This window comes from Diorhabda carinulata, chromosome 8 (assembly GCF_026250575.1).
Source record: "Diorhabda carinulata isolate Delta chromosome 8, icDioCari1.1, whole genome shotgun sequence".
NCBI classification, from domain to species: Eukaryota; Metazoa; Arthropoda; class Insecta; order Coleoptera; family Chrysomelidae; genus Diorhabda; species Diorhabda carinulata.
In genome coordinates, this window is record NC_079467.1 from 2,067,891 (window position 1) to 2,095,866 (window position 27,976).

The 27,976-nt window shown below is 32.8% G+C and overlaps 2 protein-coding genes across 3 annotated transcripts in view; one reads left to right on the forward strand and one right to left on the reverse strand.

Annotated features, from left to right (window-relative positions):
* LOC130897478 (kin of IRRE-like protein 2) overlaps nucleotides 1-27,976 on the reverse strand; it is a 557,819-nt gene that overhangs the window by 468,584 nt on the left and 61,259 nt on the right. The gene's annotated exons all lie outside the window — the stretch shown is intronic.
* On the forward strand, nucleotides 7,933-19,616 carry LOC130897480 (juvenile hormone acid O-methyltransferase-like). 2 transcript variants are annotated; one of them, XM_057806361.1, is made up of 4 exons: nucleotides 7,933-7,991; nucleotides 13,714-14,127; nucleotides 15,744-16,021; nucleotides 19,296-19,616. In XM_057806361.1, exons 2-4 carry the CDS (start codon nucleotides 13,766-13,768, stop codon nucleotides 19,481-19,483), a joined length of 828 nt encoding a protein of 275 aa, XP_057662344.1. In that variant the 5' UTR covers nucleotides 7,933-7,991; nucleotides 13,714-13,765; the 3' UTR covers nucleotides 19,484-19,616. The 2 variants fall into 2 exon arrangements, with proteins under 2 accessions (XP_057662344.1, XP_057662342.1); XM_057806359.1 differs by lacking the exon at nucleotides 7,933-7,991 and adding an exon at nucleotides 10,439-10,900.

A 27,976-nucleotide genomic window follows, 5' to 3' on the forward strand; every position in this document is an offset into this window, starting at 1 on the left:
AGACAACCAATCAGTATATTATACTGAAAAGAGTATCTGGATAAAGTTTGATATTGAGGTCAGAAATGTAACAGTAGTTAGGTTATAACTTTTTTCGATATGAATTGATAGTATAAATACAATTTCCTTCAAATAATTATAGGTTTTAAGACGTGAAAAGCTATGAGAAACTGCTAGCCTCGGTTTCTAAAACACATATAATACTTATCTACAAATTTGTGAAGGATTCTCCGTGAGCGACTTTGTCCCGCAACTGTAACTTTATTTTCCTAGTTTTACTAGCGTTTAACAACATTCTTGTGGCGCCGTAGTGTCTTTACACGAGCGTCACGTCAGCTCACATGATTCGATTACGTTCCAATATGTGCCTTGTATCAACATTTAAATCTTTAATCTTGTAAGTTCGTTACAACTGTTCCCATATGTTTGTGTGGATTTTTGCGATCAATTCCATTTTTTTATCGATCCAAATTCGAATTAAATACATTTATTTAGTTGTTTGGTTATTTTCACAAATTAACACAGCACAAAAAAATCAATTAGAGCTGCACGCTCACGGTTAAAAGTATCTATCAAAAATCTGTAGCTTCCACTCTTTTCCTGATTTTCGGTCACGAAAAAATATGAAACTAAAATGAAAAAAGGTGGTAATTCACAGTAAAGGAAATACAATCTCAAATGCATGAATATGCATTTCATTTGAAATTAACTTATCAATATTTGGTATTTCTTCACCTGGCACTAATAATAGTCCGGGTTGTACGGAACCTGCAGTAAGTGGAGGGGCATTATCTTGCATTAGGATGCAGTTTTTGCACATAAATCTGGCGTAGGAAACAACTTGATTCTCTAAAATTTCTTCTATGTATCGTTTCGCTGTTAATTTCCCGCTCCATCGCTAGTTTCGATAAAAACCAACTCGGTTTTTACTTTTCTAAAATTCCCACCAAAACCATCTAGTTACTTCTTCAAAAATCCACGTTTTCATCTATACAAAACTGCGCAATGTTTTCCCAGGTCTTCTGTATCTTCTTCTATCGCTACCACGCAGGCACTGTTTTCGTTTCAAAAAATCCACTATTCGTCAGTCCAATTGACGTGCTCGGGAGCTAGGACTTATACCTGGCCTTACATTATAGTTAGCTGCCTCAAGTTTTTTTCTGTCCAGCCATTTATTGCGTTTCTCTGAGCTGTTGACTCAATCACAGGTGAGAGCTTGATTTCTAAGCGATGTGATGACACATGGTGCCCACCTATTTGTGCCTCGAGCGACATTATAAGTCTCACACATTTTGTGGACCGCCTTTAGTCGCATTATAGTCCACGATGATGTGTAGTTTGCCTGTCTCTTCATCAATATTTTGATCATCGTGCATGCTGGATAAAAGTAAGACACTATTGCCTTTTTTCGGTACATGCGATACAAGGCTGCAGATGCCGCGATGTCCAAATCAGGCTCAACTTACAGTCATGATAGAGCTTATCCAGCAGCGGAATGATTGTACCAAAATTATCACATGTGATGTTACGATCATTGTTTAGAACATTCACTCAGACGCAAGACTAGTTCTTAAGCTGAGTTAACAATTTTATAGGGACCTTCAGGTTGTTTTCCCACAAACTCTAAAATCTTCCAACTCTCTGTCGATTGTTACAAATTGTGACAAGCTGTAATATTTTTTGAAAGATTCTACGACCTCTTCAAACAACTCTTTAATGGGAGCAAGCTTATCCACTGCTGCGCGTTCTGCACGAGTATCCTTGTCATCCGTTCCAGCTCATAGCTAGTTGAATTATTCCCGAGAAAGACCCGTCAGTTTTGAACAAATCTTTGGCATTCAGTCGATTATTTCTTCTTAATCCTGCAAAGAGTAAAAGACCCGACAACGCTTCAATTTCTATTGGATCAGTTTCTACGCAGTCCCTTTCTCGTTATTTGTGCCTTGAGCAATCCAATTACGAACCTCCATATGTCTAGTGGCTCTTTCGTGTGTTTAGCTCCACCTTTAGGACCTAGAAGTTGTGTTATGAGATTTCTGATACGGCGCCTAACCTCGCTTAATCCAGGAGTTTTATTCCAGCGCGTAAGCCCGTCTTTTCCGAAGTAATAATCTCTGTTAGTTTCATAACCTTCTGAAGTTCTGACTCTGATTGATCATCCTTTTTGTCTGAAAACTGATTTTACCTACAAAATCACCTGTTTCTTCTTAGGCTGGACTACCATCTTCAACTTCGGTATTAAATTCATCATGGTAATTGGATTTTGAACTTTCCTCCTCCAACAACTGTTTCGTCGATCTCACAGACATGTGCGCGAGTATAGGAAGTTTAATTAAGTTTTTATCGTAAAAATAATCGTAGGCGATCGTTATGTCGGAATAATAAAGATCATTTGATTATTCTCAAGACATGTTAAATTCTTTATTTAAGAATAACCTTTTACCCGCGGCTTCGCTAGCATCGAATCCATTAAATAAGTATCAGAAATCATTATAATAAAAAAGAACGAACTCTGTAGCTATATTAGAACCTGAGATATAGATCTTTGAAAGTAGAAAAATTGCCAAAAACCTACAAAAATCCATAACTCCACATTGAATGTCCGTACCTAGCTCCTCTCCAACTTAACCGATTCATGTGTTCAAAAACTCAAAAGAGAGAAGGTGTTTCAGCGAGTGTTCTTAAACTAAAACGAACTCTGTAGGTATATTAGAACCCGAGATATAGATCTTTGAATGTAGAAAAATTGCCAAAAACCTAAAAAAATCCATAACTCCACATTGAATGTCCGTACCTAGCTCCTCTCCAACTTAACCGATTTAAGTGTTCAAAAACTCAAAAGAAAGAAAGTATTTCAGCGAGTGTTCTTAAACCAAAACGAAGTCTCTATCTTGAATAGAACCTGAGATATTGAGGATAGCACGTGTGTATGTGAAAAACTCCCATAAGTAATGTACAGGGGGAAATCGCATTTGAGTATAACTTGAGAATGGTGAAAATTAGATGAAATCCGATGGTTGATGGCTAATCTGTGCATCAATACCTTTCATTGAAAAAAAAAATTAAGCAAATCGGTTGGGTAGAACGCCTGAACGAACTCGGAATGGAAATCATCAATTTTTTTAATATATAAAATGGGTTACTTGAGGTAAGAAAACGTTGATAACATCTCTACATAGGTAAATTGTGTCTCCAATTTGAACAAGTGATTCAGAATATCCTCCCATATGTACTATGAAATCTTATGTGAATTGTTTTGTGTAGGCCACTCTGAATACACTTTCATCAATTTTCAAAAATAAATATTTTTATAAATAAAAGAACATGAATTTGTATATGAAATTTATTCAGCAATATAATCTGTATAAAGAGAAAAATGAACTAACTTTGAAGTGATTATTGATGAGGAAGCATTTCGGAGGCTTTGATAGACGACACACACTATATTCGTGTCAGTGGTAAACACGAATAAGTCACTCACATATCAGTATTACCCGTTAAATTAAGACATACCTGTTCATCGTGCAAATATATTGTATATAATTCAGGTTGATATATGTATGTAATTAAGTCGATATTAACGTTCTCGGTTATGTCTTATGACATGTAAACAGCTTGTATACGTTTATATTGAGTAAGTAGCGATATATCAAGCATACATGAAATTTTTGCTTTAGTTTAAAATGTTTCCAACTGAAAATAATTTCAATCCTTCCGAATCAATTTGGGTTTCTATGTAATTTACATTGATTAGACTGGTAAACACTGTTTTTTCAATGGTTTGGATCTGTTTTCATGTACCTCCATTAAAAAAAATATTTTGTTCTGTTGCCTGACTTCGTTTACGTGTTTAATTTAAGTTACTTTATAACTATTGCATTTAACTAAGTTACATTTGATTAATTGTAAATATGCCGCGAAAAAATCCCGACAGTTTTTGTTATGTGTGTGGAGAATTAACATTTATATCTTAGAGTTGAAAGTTTACGTTAATAGAAAAGTTTGGTTTGGTTTAAGTATGGAACGCCTCAATTACATTGTTGTCAAATCTTTCCTTTTACCCTATATATTTTGTGCTTTAGAGATATTGATTATATACGATTGAATAAACTCGTTCAATTTGAATATTCTTTAATAATTTATGTGCTAAAGCAAATCTCGTAACAAGGTCTAAAATCAGTAAGTTAGTAAAAAGTTTAACGAAACTGGTGCTGTAAAAGATTTATCCAAATCAGGGGGCAGAAAAACTGCATCAACTGAAAACAAATCTTTAGATGTTTGTGTTCGAAGACAATCCACATTTGTGAAGTAGAAACATTACGAATTTTAGAAAACATACAGTGGAGGAGATTACAGCAGATGCTCAAAATCTTATTCATTTACTTCAATACAACAAGCCAAGCGATTTTTAAAACTTTGCAAAACATTTTGCAACATCCCTGTTCAATTCTTCTTATCTCTGGGGTAATCCTATCTCTTAATTCCTGAATATTGGCAGGTTTTGTTTTATAAACGATATTTTTTGAGTGACCCTACAGGAAAATAGTCTAAAGGATTCATTTCGGGTGATCACGGGGGCCATTCGGTAAAACCACGCATTTTAATCCCTTTTCTGAGAAACACATTATTTAAGTATTGCCTCACCATCTTGTTGTAGCCAAATATTGTCGTTTGAGATATTATTGTTGTTTGAAAATTTCTAGTAATGAAGTTTTTTTTTAAATGTAATTCAAAATACTTGATTGAATTTGGAAATATTCCAACGAACTCAGGTTTAATACTATTTTCTAGTAAAACTAAATACTCCGGACGATTTAAGTTCCTTTCAATGAAAAAGGGGACCAATTATTTTGTCGCCTATTATTCCAGACCATGAATCCAGTTTTTTGGAATATTGGGTATGGGATTCACTCATCCAACAAGGACTATTACGTGACAAAGGTCTATGCCGATTAAAGTTTCCATTAATACAAAAAGTGGCCTCATCACAAAACATAACATTAGTTCAAAATTTTGGATCATTTTTCCATCATTAGGTCCGCAAACTCTTCACGTCTATCAAAATCGTCATCTGACAACTCTTGAACCAAAGTTACTTTGTGTGGATGAAATTTATTCACGGAAAATTTTCATTAGTTTGCAAAATATCAAGTTCCCTGGATATTTATCTAGTACTTAAGTGTGGATCGTCTTCTAACAGGACACAAACATCTAAATATTTGTTTTCAGTTGATGCAGTTTTTCTACGCCTTGATTTCGATGAATCTTTCACTGAACCAGTTTCGTTAAACTTTTTCACTAATTTACTGACAGTAGATCTTCTTGTGGGATTTCGGTTAGGATATAAATTATTAATGAATCTCACGTTTCTTGTTCACTTTTTAATTCGTTCTTTTTCAGGTGATAGATAAGAATTTCATTAATTTTCAACAATAATAATTCATTGAAAAATGAAATTTGTCATTGTATAGTCACCTAAATGCATTATTTCAATTTAACGCAAATGTAGCTTTAACTCCGAAATTATAACATTTAGGTCCGGAGAGCATTAAATGAAAAATGATTTCTCAAGGATTTCGAAAAGCGAAAAATATCTGAAAACAATGTAAATACTATTATAATACCGGGCGTATCACAAGACTTTATACACAAAAATTTATAGAAATATTACAAGCCATTTCCGAGATAATTTAGACGTTCAATATATAAAACTCACTCTGTATATTGGGGAACGTAAATGACACTCCTATTAGGTCTAACTAAGCAAGAATCTAGACATTTGCCTCTTGGTATACCAATGATTTGGACGAAGTAATTGTTATTTTTGTTTGATTCACAACCAAATCCAAACACACTCTCCAGTACCCAATTTTGTTATCGTCCAACAGACCAATCCTACATAGTGCCAAACTGCCTGTGCCAAAACCCCTAAAGCAAGCACGAAGTCAGGAATTTGTTCTCAGTCAACTCGATAATGTATCTCAAGAAAGTGACCCAAGTTAGATACGATTAACTTCAAAAGAACCACATTTATTGATACAAAGCTTCTGAGATGTAGATTAAACGACTGGAATTTACTTTCTCCTGGTGCGAAAATTTCAAATTTCCAACATCGTGAGGATGGAATGAAATATTCTTTTGCTGCAGCTGATTTAGTCTATTATAATAATATTCTTGTATGATCCAAAGTCACTAGTTAAGTCATTGACTCCTCAAAAACTAGCTTGAAAGCAGTGTTGCTATACAACGGAAACAAATGTCCTTCAGTGCCGGTTCCTCATGGTTCTGAGATGAAATTCGTTCTTGAAAAAATTAAATACAGTTTCAGAAATTTATGGAGATTCTAAAGTTATTGCTCTTTTTCTTGGGCTACAGCTTGTTTACATAAATTATTGCTGTTCCATTTGCGAATGGAATAGCAGAGACAGATTATTTCATACCAATCAAAGAAAAAACGACCGCATTCAACAAACATTTTATATCATCATAATAAGCTGCTGTTATTGGAAAGAAATTAGTTAAAATGCATTACTATTTATCGCCTTAACAGTCATATTCATTTGATCCGGCTCTTTTTGATTTCTTCATCTTATTTAACTTGATGGAAAGCGGCTTCGGACAAATGAGAAGCTGATTGAAAAAACTAACGCATATTATATGGAAGTGGAAAATTATTATTAGTTGGTTCCAAAAACTTGAAAACTCGTCGAACTAAGTTGAAAATCAATCGTCAATCAAACCGTGTCGTACTGTTTGCTTTCAAAAATTGAAATAATTGATATACAGTGTGTTCCGGGATTTGTTTTTGAGATATGAGCCTTTAAATAAATGATTACGTATGTCCAGGTAGAGTGTTTCACGGAATAAATAATTCTACACTACTATCTAAAGCCCAGGGGCGGCTCTTCCCCAATGGTTAACAATCCGTAACTTTTACAATCTAAAGTTATCGATTTTTCAACAAAAAAATACTCACAACTATAATAAATGTTTGAAGGATATTTGAATGTGAAGCTGGTTCCACTTGAGATGGTTTTATTAATTCTTATAATTTCCATCTATAGAAAGATGACAAACCTCATAGTACAATTGAAACAAAGAATCAAAATCGATTTTGCGTCAATGTAAAGGCACAAATAGTAGGTAATAATTTGGTAGTACAATTTTTTTTGGTAATTTCTCATGATTGATCTCCAATCTATGTTAATTGATATTCCTCCAAAAATTCGCAGAAACCTATGGTTCAGTTCATGCATGATGGAGCTTCTCACCACTCCCTAAATGATGTAAGAAATTTTCTCAATAACATTATTTCTAATAGGTCGGGAAGGTCCATTTGCATGTCCATCACTATCTCAAAAGCACAAGCAACAAAATGATCGATAGAATAAACTTCAATGTAATGTTCCTTCAAGTTAAAAGAAATATCCTCCGTTGACTCCGGTAATTTATTTTTATTTTATAAATTTTAGGCTAACAAACTTAATTTTTCTACATTTCAATTTTCTCCTCATGTAAATAACAAGATGTACGACAGTGTGTAGTTTATTTAGAAATTTTTGATTGTGTTTCAATTTAGTATTAGTAGGATGATAACAATTTATGTCAATTTTTTTCAGAATGTTTCTTTATGACGAATAATTTCTTTGGCATGTATAACGATCTAAAAATTAATTTTTTCTATCTTTAGATTGTACATTTTATCATTATAAAAGTGTACAATTATGTATAATCCCTCGTATTTGAAAATATTTTAATTAAGAAGCTTTAGTTATGATTTGTCAGTTGAAGAGGTTATCTTGATAATTTATGTTCTCGATATATGTTACCCTAAATTAATCTTTTGCCATACAGTTCGTTATTAAAAAAAAATATAATAAACTACTTTTCGAATATTAATCTGACGTTAATGAGGTATCATAGCCACGTATATAAAAACCTTATCACACAACTTGTAGTATAATCTTCGTGTAGAGCTGTGGAAAGGAAAGGTAAGTAAAGTAAAAAATCTGTATGCGTACTTACTGGAATTTCAATAACTCCATAAACACTGTGTAAAAATTACGAATGAAAGACTATTTTGGTAGTGTTGTGAAAAAAATGTCACTTCTAACCTTATTATAATCAATGTACTTCAAGATGAGAAAACTAATTCGGAATTTCTTTCATGTTCCGGTATAAATGGACCCAAAAATTTCATATTAAACTTATTTCTAGTAGACAATTTTGAACTCTTTCCACAAGTCTTGAAATATTGTACTATAATTACTAATAGTCCGGTCAAATTAGACCAAAAAATAAGAGTGAAGCCACATAAATTCCTATCAAGCTGAATATCAGTGAAATTGTTCAAATTGAACATAGAATTTGAATGTTCCTCATCATTTTCGGGTATGAAAAAAATTTTATTCAAGGTTGAAGGTCAAAAAATGAGTTTTTCGCGATTATCAGCAAAACGGTGAGTTTTATCATGAAAATACTTCAGACAAAAATTGTAGATCATAAAATTATCTACAAAAAATGTGACAATACTTATTTTTCTCCGAGCCACCGTTTCTAAGATATAACGATTCAAAAAGTTGTAAAAGTTATAATGTTTCAGATTTACTATCGTATTTAATGGCTATAATGAGAAATGCGGCACAACATCGTCGAATTTTAGCAACATCTTCGTTAATTTATTTGATGAACTTATGACAGTTCTAACAGAAATTTTTTACAAATACTCACAACAAGTCTCGGTTCAGTTCAATATTGTAAGAAAAGTTTAGTGCTGAAAATATATTGGTGAAACCATTAAATACAACTTTTAAACTTTTTGAATCATTATATCTCAGAAACAGTGGCTTTTAGAAAAAAAAGTATTAATATGTTTCTTTTAGATAATTTCATGATCTATAATTTTTGTTCCGAGTATTTTTATGATAAAACTCACCGTTTTGCTAAAAATTGCAAAAAACTTATTTTTTTTTAACCTTTGACTTTGAATAATTTTTTTTCCATATACAAAAATGATGGAGAACATTCAAATTTAAAATTTTATTCTATTTTAGCTTGATGGGAATTTCCGTAACTTCGAATGTCTAAATTGACCGGATTATAAGGTGGAAGTAAAATAATAATTTTGATAAATTGAAATTTTTAGCTGCGAGGGGATACTTTTCAGATCATAAAAGTTATTATCGGTCCTAGTATGGATACTAGAAGAGGGTAATTTATTTTCGAATAGTCTTATCACCATAACATATTTCTCGGAAATATATGTATGTTACTACCAATAAATTTTTTAACTTCTTACAACGATATAGACACGTTATTGCTTTTATGCTTGGAATCTCTTGCTATTAAAAAATTTATGGATGATTCTGCGTGTATTAAATGCAAATAAAGACACAATCCTTATAATTATATACATAAAAGGTAACGCAAAATAAGGTCACTATCGTATTTGAGAATAATGTGAAGAATGCGATATGAATTTTGAAAGATTTGTAATTCAATATTTTTGTGAATTTTATCGTATTGCTTAAATTGAATGAATAATAATTCACAACAACCTCAATGAAGGGTAGAATTAATAAAAGATATCATTTTAATATGAAAAATGTGTCCATAAATGTTAATATTTTATGTGTCCCTTTGCAGAAATACACGAAATTTGACTTGTTATGTTTGTCTTCTGATTTATTCAAGTTTTCGAAGATATTAACTTGTAACCTCACTTCCCCAGCTCGAGAATCTTCCTCAGGAAGTGATAATCGACCTCAGTTGAAGTATATAAACAACTGGTACTTGAAAGGGGTGAACAATTAATATTAAATTAGACGACACCAGTTTTTTAACTAAAGACGTTAAGAGTGAATGAAAAAGAATGTATTTTCTTGGTTTGTTATTGAAACCTTTGTTTAATTCTCAACCTGGCAGCTGTAAAGCTGCGGGAAGAAAATAAAATGAGCGAGAAAACGGGAACGCAGATGAAAATTACTTAAGAAAGAACGAGTAGATAGAACAGATTTGAATAAAAAGGTGCTTATGCTATAGCATATAAAAAAGCTGAATTTATATTTTTTTAAATATAAATAAAAAGAAATATACGCTATTCTTTTCGTTTCGTTCCCCAAATAAATAAAAAATACGAATTTACTATCCTACAAAATTTGCTTGAAACAAAAGGAAATTATTATATGTATGAGAAGCAGTATAAAGAATATCACCACAAATTTAACTAAATTCACTTTGATTTGAACATTTTTAGAGTGTGTATAGATAGAGGACAATTTAGCAACTAAACTGGAGTTTCATCCAATGGATGGGAGGTAGATAACAAATTAATTCCTTCAAAAACTTGAATGTTATAATAAATAAATTAGAAGTGACTACTGTGCCACAATTGGGGACAATTCTCTATCTCGTGCGCGTATTTTTGAGTGGTTTTAGCGCTTCAGTGTGGGCCGAGAGAGACTAGACAAAAGTCTGTACTAAATTGGTGCCAAAAAATCTGACTCCTGACCAAAAGCATTTGCGTCAACGGGTCTGCTCAAATTTACTTGAAAGGTTATAAAAATATTTGCTTTGAAAGGGACCCGATTTGGGTCGATGTAAGCGGTAAAGCATAAAACGGCACAGCTCTTGAAGACGCTCACCAAAGTCTCGTTATTTAATAGCCAGACCTCGTATAATATTAAATTGATGCTAATTACGGAATGTAAATATAAAGAGATAGGAATGGGCCCATATAAGTAGCGTATCTACGGTCAACATTGACATACACATTAAAAACAAAAATACAAAAAATGGTATTCTATCTACTATCGACAATTTATTGGATTAAGTGAATATTTGTTAATTGTCTTCGAAAAATATCGGATCAAATTAATTTCGTAATTCATTTACTCAGGTGGTAAGTCATTTAGAATAATTATTACGTTGTAGAAATAATGACTTTGTTGTTGAAACTAACCATATAAATATATAAAAAATTATTCCAAGCACAAATTAATCTATGGAGTTTTTTCGAAAAAATCAATACTTTTTGACTCTATTCATTTCCACAAATAACTTTAGTTAGATAAAAAAAAGGCAGAGGTTAAATATAACTTTAAAAAAAAATAAAAAGAATGTTCAATACACACCGATCAATGATTTATTGAAGGTGGAACCGAAAATTTTGAAAAAATGAAAATTGAATAAATGGAAAGTCAATTTTGCAGAAAAAAGAACTTTGAAGAATCATTTAAACGAAATTTTATAAGACTGTAATAAATAAAATAAAGGAGTTGTGACGAAAATAAGATAGAATCCCTTAAATTCATGACAAAAACGTCATTTCTAGCCTTGATATTGCACTAATTGGAATAAAATTTTGAAAATTCGTAAATTACTTTGATCGAATACAAATAATAGGATCAAGAAGAATGGTTTGAAAGCTTGATTCTGAAAAAAATTTTGAATTGAGAAAATATTTTCAATTTTTTATAAACATTATCTTTTATTAAAAATAATCTAAAAATACGGAAAATACGTTTAAACTAATAGAGAAATAAAAATAGGGTTTTCTTCTATAAAAATTTCCTCTCCTTATTTTTTTTTCAAATTCAGTATTAACCGTGATGTAACCTTTCACAGTAGCCTAAGACTGGTACCCTTTGAACGTTTTCTTTTTAAAAATAAAAGGGTTCAATGTATTCCAACCCTTCATAGTAGCGTATGACTGGTACCCTTTGAACGTTTTCGTTTTAAAAATAAAAGGGTTCAATGTATTCCAACCCTTCATAGTAACGTATAACTGGTGTCCTTTGAACGTTTTCTTTTTAAAAATAAAAGGGTTCAATGTATTCCAACCCTTCATAGTAGCGTATGACTGGTACCCTTTGAACGTTTTCGTTTTAAAAATAAAAGGGTTCAATGTATTCCAACCCTTCATAGTAACGTATAACTGGTGTCCTTTGAACGTTTTCTTTTTAAAAATAAAAGGGTTCAATGTATTCCAACCCTTCATAGTAGCGTATGACTGGTACCCTTTGAACGTTTTCGTTTTAAAAATAAAAGGGTTCAATGTATTCCAACCCTTCATAGTAACGTATAACTGGTGTCCTTTGAACGTTTTCTTTTTAAAAATAAAAGGGTTCAATGTATTCCAACCCTTCATAGTAGCGTATGACTGGTACCCTTTGAACGTTTTCGTTTTAAAAATAAAAGGGTTCAATGTATTCCAACCCTTCATAGTAACGTATAACTGGTGTCCTTTGAACGTTTTCTTTTTAAAAATAAAAGGGTTCAATCTATTCCAACCCTTCATAGTAGCGTATGACTGGTACCCTTTGAACGTTTTCTTTTTAAAAATAAAAGGGTTCAATGTATTCCAACCCTTCATAGTAACGTATAACTGGTGTCCTTTGAACGTTTTCTTTTTAAAAATAAAAGGGTTCAATGTATTCCAACCCTTCATAGTAACGTATAACTGGTGTCCTTTGAACGTTTTCTTTTTAAAAATAAAAGGGTTCAATGTATTCCAACCCTTCATAGTAACGTATAACTGGTGTCCTTTGAACGTTTTCTTTTTAAAAATAAAAGGGTTCAATGTATTCCAACCCTTCATAGTAACGTATAACTGGTGTCCTTTGAACGTTTTCTTTTTAAAAATAAAAGGGTTCAAAGTATTCCAACCCTTCATAGTAGCGTATGACTGGTACCCTTTGAACGTTTTCGTTTTAAAAATAAAAGGGTTCAAAGTATTCCAACCCTTCATAGTAGCGTATGACTGGTACCCTTTGAACGTTTTCTTTTTAAAAATAAAAGGGTTCAATGTATTCCAACCCTTCATAGTAACGTATAACTGGTGTCCTTTGAACGTTTTCTTTTTAAAAATAAAAGGGTTCAAAGTATTCCAACCCTTCATAGTAGCGTATGACAGGTACCCTTTGAACGTTTTCGTTTTAAAAATAAAAGGGTTCAAAGTATTCCAACCCTTCATAGTAGCGTATGACTGGTACCCTTTGAACGTTTTCTTTTTAAAAATAAAAGGGTTCAATGTATTCCAACCCTTCATAGTAACGTATAACTGGTGTCCTTTGAACGTTTTCTTTTTAAAAATAAAAGGGTTCAAAGTATTCCAACCCTTCATAGTAGCGTATGACTGGTACCCTTTGAACGTTTTCTTTTTAAAAATAAAAGGGTTCAAAGTATTCCAACCCTTCACAGTAGCGTATAACTGGTACCCTTTGAACGTTTTCTTTTTAAAAATAAAAGGGTTCAAAGTATTCCAACCCTTCTTAGTAGCGTATGACTGGTACCCTTTGAACGTTTTCTTTTTAAAAATAAAAGGGTTCAATGTATTACAACCTTTTTTATCCTAAGAGATTATAAATTTTTCTACAAAATGGATTGGAAATCATAAATAATATACTACAAAATCATGTGATCTCGATTTTAATTCTACAAAAGTTTTTCTTTACATTCTAAATGCTTTCACTTTTATTCTATGGATTTTTGACAATAAAAAGTACTTTCCACCCCTTACAATAATTTGCACATATTTGGTAGATCTTGAAGTGCTGTGTAAATAGAACTTAATTCGAAAATTACACGAAAAACCGAAAGTTGATAACATATTTTCACCGTCGTTCACAGAACTAAAAAGATCCATCAATTTATTACACCAAATAGTCAACTTTTGTTGTGTGTGTTTTTTTTATTAAATTTATCAAATTTCAGATCAATCGATACAATAAAAATTCAGATATTTTATGAAATATAATTGTCTACAATGCTAGAGCCAGAATTGTGGGGTAAATCAACAAACTTTCTAGCGAATCTTCACAAGCAGCACATGTCTCATTTGGAAAAACTGATAACATGGAAGGATAACGAATCGATTTTCGAATTTGGAATTGGTGATGGTACCAATACTAAACAAACATTATTACCAATTTTGCCGCAAGACTATAAAGAATTCATTGGAAGTGATATAAGTCATGAGATGATTGAATTTGTACAGAGCAATATGTCAGATACAAGAAGTAAATTCATCAAACTGGACATATGTTCTAAGAACATACCGAATGAGTTATTAAATAGATTCGATCATATTTTCAGTTTTTGTGTGATGCATTGGTTGCAAAACACAGAGTGAGTAAACTTAATATTACGAACAAGCACATAATATGGGCCGTGAAGCCTGTCCTGTCCGGTTATAATTTAATTTCAGTATTTGGTGAATTCATGACGCGTTTATGCTTATATTGGTTTTTTCTCAATTAATTGCTAGGAAAGTCTTTTCATTTTCATTACTTTGTGATTTCTAGAATTTTTGAGAAATCCGTTTTGAGTATATAAACGAGTTTGCGTAACAAAGTTAATTTATAATTAAAAGTTATAATGAACGAAACGACATGGAATAGCAACCGGTCAATTTAAATTGACCCCACCTACATAAATAGCATGAATAAATAAGAAAAACATTACATTGATGTCAGGGACGTGAACATGACTAAGAAATTTAGTTATCTGAAAGGGACGGATCTGAAAGGTAAACTGGAAAATCGCGAGTTGGGGTGTAATAAGCGAATTAGTAGAAAGACACCGGATTTGATCCAGAAACTTATCTATTCAAAGATATTTTCACTAAAATGGACGAGAAGATTTCAACTATCATCAACGATGCTTCCACCATGAAGGAAGATATTTCGACTACTATTAACGATATTCTATAATTAAAAACTGACTTATCAAATGACTTCATTATAACCAGACAGGACCAGCTTCGTGGTCCATGTCATGAATTTGTTCGTAACAATAATTTGAAGGGTTAAAAAATCACTACATTGAACAAGCCCTTTACTGAACACAAATCGAATGGGTATAATTCTTGCAAATCATATATAATTTATTTTCATTATATCTAGCTTCTGTCGTAGCCTCAATTTCTCAATTCTGTTTTGTTATAAAAAATTTTATTATTAAGTTACAGATCTGAAATTTTTGCAGTTTTTGTACATAGTTTTCGTGACACTCTACACACATTGGCAAATCGGAAATTTTCGGATTCCTTTTCAGGAAAAATATCTCGGTTTGTCACGCACGAGTAACTCTAAAATGTCATGGAGGGTGTAAACCAGGCAATGCTGCTAAATCCTTTGTAGATAACTTCGTGGTGAACAAAATGAGAGCATCAAATGTGTAGTTGAATCAATTTAACTACTGGAATTACTTTCGAAAATTGTCCAAATGTGATTATTTTAGATTAAATATCAAAATCTAGAATGTCTTCTTCTTCTTCTTCTTCTTCTTCTTATGTCTTGTGTTTCCAAAGAGGCAGCCTAAGTTCGTAACAGGTCCAGCTCTCATACCAGCGCTTTGGTGGTCTTCCAGGCGGTCTACTTGTATTGGGTCTCTCTTCCTTTGCGATTTTCGCCTGTCGATCGTCGTCCATTCTATTGACATGATCTCTCCATGCTCTTCTTCTAGTTCTGGCCCATTTCACTATATCGGAATCTAGAATGTACACAAAAAAATTACATATTTCTCCTCACTTGATTTGCTTCACTTATCTTTCAGAAAGAAATATGTAATTTTTATCACTTTTCATATCGATTAGTCACTATTCATATATATTTGTGGGGTATTCAGAACCTTTTTTGTGGTGGTAAACATTATACTCGAAATAGTTTTTTGAAATTTTCATTATTTTCTCCAAAAAAATATTGTAGTCAATATTAATTTGTTTTTTTGCATTATTTATCTAGGCAAGCTTTAAAAAATCTGTACGAAATGTTAAAACCAGGTGGTCAAATGATTCTAACATACGTACATGAAACATCAGTGGATGAAGTATATGATTTATTGTCTCATCACCCCAGATGGAGTGAATATAATCATAAATGTTTCACTTCACCTTACTACAAACAAAAAAACATATGCCAAGTATATAAAGCTTTGTTTTCCAAAGCTGGTTTTGTGGAAAAGTATTTCGAAGTTGATAGTAAGAGATCATATAAATTTGAGGATAAAAAAATGTTTGAAGGTGAGTATATTGTGTGTAGCTATTGAGTACAGAGACACATGAATCTTGAAAATATTGCAGCTAATTCATTCACGTACTGGTCGCCCTTCCGTATTAAATATGGATGGAAATATCGAAAAAGTCTGTAATCTTGTATGATCTACCATCGGCTAAGTATTCATGCGATTGCTGGATGTAGAGGAATTGACAAAGAACAAGAAACTTGCAAAATTATTTATGTTGTTAGGCCACCTACTTTATTTGCTTATCGTGCAACTTCTATCTCTTTCCTAATGTTAAAACCGCATTGTAAGGATCAAGATTTGGGACTGCTGAAGCTGTGGCAAAAAAATCGGCGCGCATCCTGAAGGAACTGACAGAAAAAGACTTCCTGCACTAATTGGAATAATGGAAAATCCGCATGGAGCGACAGCAGTCTCGTATTACACAATATTAATTTCTTTTGTTCACTGGTATGAACCCCTAATTTGTTATCCCGTGAATTATACTTATTCTCCCTATGAGTTCAACATCGCAGATTCAACCAACCAACCAATCCCGCTTTTCCTACCATCGTGGTGCATTGACTATCGTCTAACCAAACTGGTAACAAAACTTCAAATCTATAGGAATATTCCTTTGTGTATCCTTGATGATTGATTATTAACTTTCGCAAAAGTGACTGATATGTTTCACGTTGCTACTAAAACTCATGCAGAGTTAACTTATATCACTAGAACAATAATTCATGAACTAGAGAACTGGTGGTTCCGTTTAAGAGATTCTACAATGAACGACTTTGAATGCAAGCATAATATAATTGGGCGAAACTGTCCGACAATCTGTAAGTTGATGTAAGTTGTTTAAGTTTGAGGAAATTGGGAGTTCGTCTAGAAACTATTTTGAGTGGTATCTGTTTGTTTAAAGTATCTCAACGTTCAAATAACGATTGTTATTTGAGCTGTTATTCAGGGTATTTAATGAGTTTATATTTCTAACAGTTTTTCATTGGGAGAGTGTCACATTTTGTTCTTGCTCACTTAGAGTATTCAAATATTGAATGTAAAGATATTTCCCAAATATTTATAAGAATTCTAGAGCTTAAGAGTGATTTCTTCAAAGCAAGAACTTCCAGTCGACTCATATTAATATTCCTAATAATTATGTTTCCAGGAGTTTCATAGTAGGATTCTAAAATCTCAAGGTTTCCTTGCAGTTCTATTTGAGACTCTGCAAGTTAGATCATATCATCGGCCATATTAATATTTTTATTGTTATTAATTCATTAGTGACCAACTGCATCTATTTTGAGAATAAAAAATTTTCAGTTTATAGAGAAACTTTTAATGCTAAGAGGGTGAGGATAAAAAATAAACAGGAGGCTTAGTTGACAATATCATGTGACTTATCGTAGGAATAAGTTCTTTGAGTAACTTTCTTTTTTTTGGCCAGTTACCTGCTTGATTTAAAGTTATTTTCTTTACACAATTTCCATACTCATGATGTCATGAATATTTTTCAATAATTCACTGTTTTCTTTCAAAAAAACAGTAAAATATATTCATTCATTCAAACATTCATTTTCTTGAAAATGGAATATAAGCTGATGATGACAATAATGTCGTTTTAGTTTAAATAAATTGTATTCTAGGGACCCAAAATCTGCGAATTGATATTCCAAACAGAATCTCCATTCATATGGAAGGAATCAATTTGATCGACCAATCCATACCCACATAGAGGATTTGAACAAAGTCCAAAGTAGCTTCATTTTTTCGGACTATAAATGTTTGTATGGTCCAAGAATAAGTATTACATAGGTGGTTAGGTTGCAACACAGATCTTTCACTATTCCAGAGGAAAAGTTTTCTGTACATTCTTCAGAATTATGAACCGCTAGCTTATACTGAATATATTACTAGAAAATTGCCGTTTTTATCGATTACGAAAAGGCATTCGATCGAGTACAACACGATGAATTAAGGGAAAAGTAGTTGAATCATCGAAAAATTATATTGGCACCGAAGAGCGGGTGTTCGAATCAACGGAAAATCAACAGAAGAAAGCAAAATCTTAAGAGGAGTCAGACAAGGTTGCATACTCTAACCACTTCTGTTTAATTTGTACTCAGATAAGATCTTTAAGCAAGCTAGACACAATTTATCATGTGGAGTAGTAAACTTATAAATACAATTAGATACGCAGACGATACAGTTGTAGTGTGTAACGACTTGAATGGACTGCAATGTCTTTTAAACAAACATCAACTGTTCTAAAGCAAAATATATTTTATTTAGTCGTTTGCCATACCATGAGATACAGCTACAGGTAAACGGACAAACAACAAAAGAGTGTCCAGTTTCTAATATCTTGGTTATTAAATTCCTCAACAACTGGATTCCGATAAGGAAATAAAATATAGAATTGACATTTTTTAAAATAAGATCACTTTTCATTATCAAATGTTACATATGGTGTTCAAGCATGGACTTTAAAAATATCTACCATTAATTGATAATGATGGGTAAAGTTGAAGGAATTGAAAGGAAACAACCCTCTTGGTTGAAGAATATTATTTAATGGACTGGTATAAGAGAAGCAGGGCAGTTATTTAGACTAGCTCATGCTAGAGAGAGTTTTGCCATGCTGATCGCTAACTTCAAGGGGACTTGATACGGCACACACAGAAGAAGAAGCTTATACAGATGAGCTTGGGTTTGGATTGATCAAATTATCCAATTTTGAAAAGCAAGACCGAATATAAAGTTTGTGTATTATGTGAAAATCTAATAATTTATTCAAACAATGTTTCATTCTACACGCAATGTTTTTTTGGACTCCTTCAAATCTAAATTATAGATTTTTGACATTTGGAAAACTCTTTGAGGAATATATCATCAAATAAATTTGTCAATTCAGACTAAAGATTAATAATGTTGTAATAACTTTCAAGATTATAGAAATAATTTGGTGGAAGTTACTGCTTAAGTGATCAGAAACTACTTTAGTTATTTAGGACAATTTTGCAACAATATCGAGTGAAAATCATTTTAATAACAAGTTGTGGGAATTAATGGGTTTCTAGTTTAGCGCAAAGATTTTGGAAATAGGATTCCAAGTCTGTGATGAAGAAATTGAATAACAAGGGGCTAAAGGCATCTCCTTGTAGGACATCTCTACTTATTTTAATTATTCCGAAGATTTAATCATGTTATGTGATTGTTCATTATATTACCTTAAGTGTGATTATAATTAAATTTTTTTAATGAGAATAAATTCCATTTTATGTTTATAGATTTCTGCCTTAGTATTAATCCAGTTCTGAAGAAAATTCCGAAAGAAGATTACGAAGATTACAAAGCTGAATACATAAAGATGATGACGAATAATAAATATAATTTCACGACTGTATGTTCAGAGACAGGAGATATTTGTTACAACACTTCCTTTGTGTTAAATTTGGTTGTACTGGAGAAAGCTTGACATATATAAATATGAAAAAGGGATTTCGTGATTCAAGGGACTTGGTAATTGGATAAAATAAAAAATTTAATCAATCACGCAAGTTGTATTTGTTTCTTATATTATAATTGAATAAAAAAAATATCGACCGACACTCTGTATTGTCCTGAGCTAGGATTATAATAATAACACAATATTATCAATACTATCTCCTTGTAATTCAACATTGATTTCAAAAATAACACTGGTTATCTTTGGTATCTACACTAATTACCAAAAAATCGACTTTGGTGACACCTCTGCAATAGCTGCCACAAAACTGAAAAGTAAATTGTATTCTTCTCAGTAGAATCTCAAAGCTAATGGCATTGGCTTGAAAATAACAATCCAAAAATTCGAACATCAACGCCCTTTCTTATGCTTATTTACAATAGTGCAAATCAGTTAACAGCGGGAAAGAATTCCACCTGAAACTTGACACACCAAGTGATAAAGCCGCTCAAGCGATCAACCTATTGCGACAGAATCAGCAAGAAGTGGCCAGGGCGTTGAACATGAGTCATTCTGCTGTTTTCAGATTTCACCGTCGTTACCAAGAGACTGGTAGCTTTCTTAAAACACGCTGCATATACGAGAGAAATGACCGATTCACTGTCAGCATATCGCATCGCTGAGAAATCGAGTCTTTCCTGATGTTCAAGTCCAACAAGAGCTCAGAGAAATGCGAGTAGTGGTTGTGAGTGGCTGGACAGTCAGAAAAAGACTTAAGGCAGCCAACTATGAGCCAAAAAGGTTAACTACTGGCTCCAAAGGAACCCCAGCCCTACGATTTTCCAGAGAACACGTTAATCAGACTGATGACTTCTTTTCTTAGTTGAAAGCAACTTATACCTGCATGGTAGCAAGAGAAGAGGACGAATCTATAAAAGACCTAGAGAAAGATTCACACAGTGTTGCATGAAAGAAAGCGTGGGGCTATTGAAAGAGGTTCTTGGATGGTTTAGGCGGGCAATTCAATGGAAGCAAAAACCGAGTTGATTTCTCTTATTTTAACCGTTGATGGAGGGGACCGATAAATAGAAGGCAATCCCCGTCCAAATAGTGCAGGTTCCGTACGACAGAATAGAATGGAATCCACAAATTTTGTGCTGAAGCGTGCGACTTGGATCGATTATTGTCTTCTCGAGTGTATTTGATTCAAGGAAACAAACATTTATTGTTGAAAGTATACAATAACTTCGAAATTTTAGTAAACTATTTTTATATATCGCTAGTCCGTAAAGACTAAGCGCTAAATAAGAGTGACACGATGTCACTTGCCTGATTGGTTCTGAATTTACTCCCGGCATAAACTTGAAAGGATTGTTTCCACTAAGTTACTCCAAAAACGCTCTTACCCTCGTTTATATTGAAACTGTAGTTGACAGGTCTTTGAATCGATGATTTCTTGTGGCGACTCATAAAAACTTTCATTATATGTTCACTTGTACTTCAAGAGACCTTTCATAGATGGTATCACCTTAAGTATCGTCAAATGTCAGTGTTGGTTTGTCCTTTTGTAAATAGGTAGCACAAGCTCACTTGATTTAGGTCTGTTGAATAATTCATTTGAGTTTGCGCTTCTAGAACGTCATAAAAATGTTCTCTTGTAATTCAAGAGACTTTTCCTAGATGGAATCATCTTCAGTATCGTCAAATATGAATGTGGATATTGTCACTTGAACTTTTATACATTTTATGTAACATCGACTTTGATATATCCCTTTTCTAGTCCTACGATACTCCATTCGAAACTTTCATTGACAGTTTTGGACATTTTTTTTTTTTGTTAACTTTTCCATGACGGCATGTCGTATTTTTTAGTGTCTTGGTGTGTTGAATTTAACTAGAAACTTCTTCAAATGCGAAAGTATTGATAATGATTAATATTTTGACTATATGAAATTACATAAATCCATGAATATCATTTTCACCACTTTGATTTTGTTTTGATTAGTCGATAGACTTTTTAACTTTAGTTGAAAACGATGACAACCATAAAAAACAAGAAAAATACTAAGCATCATATGTAATTATCCTTTTCAAAATGTGTGGGTCTTTTTTAGTAGAAATCGAAGTATTAGTACAAACATTGTTTTAATCTTCTTTCTATTCGAACTTGAGAACTTTAGGCAACAGTATAATTAGATTACTTTGTAATAGAAAAAAGAATATTGAGGACAATTCATAAGCTTTATGTTTCCACTATTATCCTTTGAAATACAAGACTGTGATCGTTCTCTATTGGGTAACAATTTGGTACGAATGTTATCGTTGATTTTTGGATACATAAGTCGTGCCAAATAATTTTATCGTGACATAAATCATTAAGATAAACGTAATAATTTGTCTCCGTTTTACGGTCAACCGATAAAAAGAATGGATGCTTTTAGTAGAATGAACTTGCCAAAATGCTTACTATCGATTTGAGTCATAAAAAGATTTCTTTAATGAGAGAGAAAACTATAAAACAAGTCCTTTGCGCCATTTTCTGGGAAAGACATGCAACTTTTCCTAGCGGTAGGTGACCATAAAAAAAAAACGTAAAATAAATGTCATACTAAATGGAGCCGTTTATAATTATTTTATCTCATGCGATGATTTACTGTTATTCGGATTTTTTAAATGAGAATCGAATACTTCCTAAGGAAATTTTATCAACGATAACTTCCTACGAAAATTCATAGAGGGATGGTACTGGGTACCTGGTCCAACAAAAAAACACAGAAAATTTGGGAAATGAAACATCCCTTTTTCATTGTTAAAAATCTTTCACCACCGATCCATTTTTTCAAAGCTAAGGACAAAAAATGATCGGATGGTGCTAAATATGGTGAATAGGGTGATTGAGATAACTATTCAAACTTAAATTCATTAATTTTGGCCATTGCAATAACGGATGTGTGAGCTGAAGCATTATCTTGATGAAACGACACTTTCTTCTTAGCCAAATGTGGCTGTTTTTGCTTGATTTCTTTGCTCAAACGTTTCAATAAGTTCGAATAATACTCGGCGTTGATAGTTTTTTCTTTTTAATGATAGTCAATGAAAATTATCCCACGTGTATCTCAACAAACCGACGCCATGACCTTACCTGCAGATGGAACGATCTTTGCCTTCTTTGGAGCCGGTTTTCCCTGTTCGGTGCATTGTTTTGATTGTTATTTTGTTTCGGGTGTGAACTGTTGGACCAACGGTTATGAAAAGGCACAAAAATCCGGTTTTATTTCTGTGAAACATTGCCAAACACTCGATGGAAACACGTTTGTTCCATTGTGAGCAAACACGACACTTATCTTAAGAAGAACTTTGTCATGTCCAAATATGCGATGTACCACACTTTTTGAAATTCCTACTATGACTGATAGCTCGCGCAGTTTCTGGAGTCGTCACCTCATTTGGTTGATCACCGCGATGCTGATCTTCTCAGGTCGTACGGCCTCGTTTAAACTCTACTACCCAAGATTTTACCATTCATAACGAAGAAACACTCTCAGTTTGAGTAGTTCAGCTTTTATATCGGTTGAGCTAATGACTTTCAAATAAGATAAATTCAAAGTAGTATTAGGACTTGATTATTAGCTTTTTGACCATTAATTGTTTGTCACAACTGAATTTATATTCAATAACACGATCCAGGAAAAAAGTGCCCAAAAATCTTCGACTGAACGGATCTAAGGTAAATTAGTGAAATTGATAAGAGGTATGTTATTCTGGAGTAGCCAATTTTGAGTTGCCCTTACAAGACGTTAAGTTCGGCCAACATTATATCGACTATAACGTGATAATGATGTACAAAATCAACTTAGGCAGTTGTTGATATACCTTTCTGAATCCTTATTCAGACTCCCCTTCAGACCCACATAAGATCTGGATATACTGGATATAAAACATCCTGTCTCCTGTTTTTACCACTCTTTGTACTTCATATTAGGTGGAAGTTCTTGGTTCTACACTCTTTTTCAGTTTCAATAAATACTTCTGCATAAAATATTTTGTTTTTATGAAATGCAAACTATGTCAGGCTTAGAGATCTGTCCAACCGAATTAAAAACCTTTCTTCTCATTCACGAGTTATAAGTTATTGGTGTAATTGACATAAATAAAGGACTTGTTGAACTAAAGTCACAAAAATTTTGTGCCAAAACTATTGGGATCATATTTCACTGAATATTTGAGCTCACTTTGAACTTACAAGAAACATATTAGTTCCAATCCATTAGTCAACCTTCATTTTCAATTATTTTATTCAAAAACTTGGCAAACCCGCAACAGGAGCGAGTTCATATCGCCCATTTAGCCTACTCCCAATAATGTCAAAAGTACTAGAAAGATTACTAGAAGAAAAAGAAGGTATGTGCTGGAATATTTCTCGACATACAATCTTATATCTTCGACCGCTACTTTCAAGTCAAAGCTGAAGATGACTATTCAAATTACTATACTGAATCTGGAGTACCCCAGGGTAGCGTTCTAGGGCCCGTTTCTGTATCTGATATTCACAGCAGACGTTCCAAGTATAGACGATACCTTTGCAGACGACACGATAATCGTGGCAACATATGTAGACCCAACTGTAGCTGCAGAAAAAGTAATCTATCATCTAAATTATCGTCAATACCAGTAAATCAGACCAAATAATATTTACAACAAGAAAATCTCAACAACAATAATATTACCACCCCGATAAAACCAGTTGTCGAGTACTTACGATTGCATTTAGATGGAAAACTCACATAGAAAACATATATTAAAAACAAGAGGAAACAGTTAGATTCTAAGCTATCTACTCAACAAAAGGTCTCAACTAAGACTCTAAAATAAATTTCTCATCTACAAAACTGTATTCATACCAATCTGATCGTATAGAATAGAGCTGCAGTAAACATTCAAATACGAAAATAGAGCCTTCTGGTACGTTACTCACCAAACAATTCATAACGATCTGAACATCCCATTTCTTCTTCTTATTCTTCATCGTACGTTAGGACTCAGTCCTGTGTTTGCATCAATGGTTGCTTAGCTGCTGCTGGGATGATGAAGACCAGCTTTCATACCATGTTGTAGGTGGTCGTCCTGGTGGTCTCACTACTTCCCGAATGTCACATATCTCCCTTATTTCATCATTTCTCTCTCTCAAATAATGTGTTCTCTGCTCTGGTCTCTATCGCGTATGTCAATACTGGTCTCACACAGGTTCTGTATATTCTGACGTTGCTCCTGGTAGTCATTAAAGATGTGATATTGAACTATTTCCCAAGATACAAAATTCGATCCAATGACCACAACAATGAATTAATAAATAATCTATTCAACGAGGAACTAGCAAAGAGAAGATTGAAGACAATATGGTCAGAAGATCTCCCACAATAAAAACTCTCAGAGTACCGTCAATGGATGGTTCCTTTTTCACTTTAGCGACTTATAGATAATTTAGTTTTTACTCTGTTTATAGAGTATATTGTAGAGCTTTGTTCTTGATTGATTATCAATTTCCAATTCAATAACAAAAACTAGTATTGAAAAAATTGTTTTTGTGCCTCAACTAATAATAATAATAATTAATTGGCAAAGTCAACAACCACTACTTTCACATTTTCCTACTGTTATTTCAGGTAAAAATAACTGTACCTTACAAATTAGACTACCGCGTGTATAGTTACTTTGATTGTAGTATACAAATACGTGGTTAGTTGCCCCGTATCCATACCGTGAAGTTTACTCTACCATATATCCTTGTTCTTGTTGAAATATAAAGACCCCAAATAGTTATGTCTGTTCTATAATGAATAATCTCTTTGTCAAATCAATTGTTGACTAATTAAAAGGAAATTTATCGACATCATGTTACACAGTTTATTGAGGCTTTCAAACATAGTTAATTCCAGCTGATCAAATTTAATAACTGCTCAAATATAAATAAATGTAATAAAATAATCAAAAAATCATTACAATCCATCCAGACATGCTCCAGTAATAGAAAACTTGTATTTTTACAATAAATCAAATGAGAAATAAATTTATTTTCATTCTATACTATAGAAAATATGATGGATGAAAAAAATATTTGGTTACTCATTACGGTGATTATTCTTGGAGAATTAATTATGATCAAGGATTAAACCTGAAGCTCCACTTTGTGGATTTCAAACAGGCGTATGATTCATTAAGTAGAAAACATTTGTTTCAAACGCTAACAGGACTCGAAGTACCAAAAAATGTATTTGGTGAAAGTAACACCGAGAATGGAGTAGGTATTGAAGGAAGCCTATCGGAAAAGGTTGAAACCAAAAGTGGTTTAAAGCAAGGACACTCACTATCAACAGTGCTCGTATTAGAAATTATCCTGAAGAGTAGTGGCATTTGAACCCAGGGGATGATTAATTATAGAAAAAGGATGTAGAAAAAATGCTCCTGCGCATAAATGAACAAGAGTCCAAATATATGGAGATGCAACCAAATGGAAGTGACGAAATAGCAAAATTAGTAGTAAAGATTTGATAAAGTCCAGTGGAAGTGACGTGAAACCAGAGAAATCGACAAAAGACTGACGAGAGGTAACAAAACGTTTGGAGCCCTAGAAGAACTATTAAGATCAAAAGATATTTCAAGAGCCGACAAGTTACACATTTACGTTACAACTAACGATGCTGTACGGGAGAGAAAGCTACTGAGAAGGATTTTCGGAGGAATGTGAGAGCAAAACTTCTCCGTTGGATGAGCCATATAACGGACGAATACATTTGGGTGCAAACATCCTTGTTAAGGGGAGAAAGAGCGAAAAAAAAGAGGGCGTCCACGATAAAAATGGATATAAACATGTAGAGAAGATTAAGAAAGAATAGGAATAGGGAACTGGCGTGAAGCTGCTATGAACAAAAATAAATGGAGGAAAGCGAGTAGAGCGACTCCAAACCGTGTGCCTTTTGAACTTGTTGAGCTGGTTATATATAATCATTTATAATTTTTATTTTATTTAAATTCACTTTTATCAAAATTTTTGAAAAGTGAAATGTAAAAATGTGCTAGTCCAAAAATATATTCGCTTCTTAAGGATGAATTATAAGATTATCATTATGTAAATTTCGTAAAAATTCCACTAAAAACACGGAAGCATGGAGAAATTGGAGGTAGAAGTAATTTATCTACTCCGTAATAAAATATGTAACGTCGGTTGTATAACCGTCCTTAAAATTCGATATCCAACTTTAAATACTGTTTTAATGTACATAGCATGTCTATAAATTATTTTGAGCTTTATACTTGAAAACGGGCTTTGGCTGATGACATTTTTATGCTATTTCCAATTTAATTTTACTATTCTACATGATATAAAAATTATTAGAAAACGGACAAAAAATTTATTGCCCTTTCCAATGAAACGAAAATACAAAACTGTTAGTCGATATTCGACAAGTGATTTCAATCATTAATAATGATTATAATCATACAGCGTGTTTATAGAATAATAAAATTCATATTTCGACGACTAATTTTATTGGAATTAATCAGTTCACTGGAAAAAGTCGGGTGGAAGTGTGCACCCTACTCCAAAATGACATTTTTTCATATATTTTCAGTTTTCCTCAATCACAGGAGTGAATAACGTTAGTTTATGCGGCCAAGATGTTTAGAATTAAAAATAGCTTTCAAATATTCAACATTGTTCATTTACATTAAAAAAAATATTTTTTTCTACATTTTCTCTGCGATCATGTTGGAAATTTAAGTTTGCACATTAATGCATTGCATTTATTAATCATAAATTTGATCAAACAAATTTAAATAAACTTTTGAAAACAATTATCTCTTAATTTTTATCGAACACTGATAACCTTTAAGTTGCTTAATCACTAGTTTGTAACATTCTAACGATGCATTTAAATTAAGTTTGTATGCATAATGTATATAGACAGTGGAAGTTGTTCCGACTAAGGAAGACAGAAGAATGACAACGATTTCTCTATCCTCCGAGGTCCCAGCACGGTTCTGTGCATTCTTAAGCATGCGCAGTATAGATAAAGTATCTCGAACGAGGGAAGAAAGCGCAGAGTTAGTCGCAGTATTTCTGTTTTTCTTGAATATATTATCCTAACATAATATCAGTCTTATTATGTCTGTAAAGAAAAGAGACACGTAAGATCGAAGACGAGTGTCGAGTGTTTCAAGAGAACCGGAGTTAGAGGCATTATGAGACAAAACATGCTTTAAAATACAACGATTTTACTGGAAATATGAGCAAATCCAAAGTGAAAGAACTGAACCGTAAGTTAAAGTTTCAACAAAACTTTTTCCGTGAAGTTTGAGTTTGAAATAGAAGAAAAAGTCAGATTCATTGTGTCCAAAATATTAATAGAAAAAAGTCGTTGAGAGAAGGGAATCTTGTTAAAGAATATATGGAATATGTTACAAAGGTAGGGTTGCCAACAGTCTTTTTCCCAGGACATGTCCTAGTTTTTGTAGTGTCCTGGGACA

What these genes read in the sequence shown, in the direction of transcription:
- LOC130897480 (XM_057806361.1), top strand. Translation starts at nt 13,766, where the DNA reads ATGCTAGAGCCAGAATTGTGGGGTAAATCAACAAACTTTCTAGCGAAT. An exon ending in CATTGGTTGCAAAACACAGA is followed by an intron (nt 14,128 to 15,743) that starts GTGAGTAAACTT and finishes TTATTTATCTAG; the next exon opens with GCAAGCTTTAAAAAATCTGT. An exon ending in GGATAAAAAAATGTTTGAAG is followed by an intron (nt 16,022 to 19,295) that starts GTGAGTATATTG and finishes TTATGTTTATAG; the next exon opens with ATTTCTGCCTTAGTATTAAT.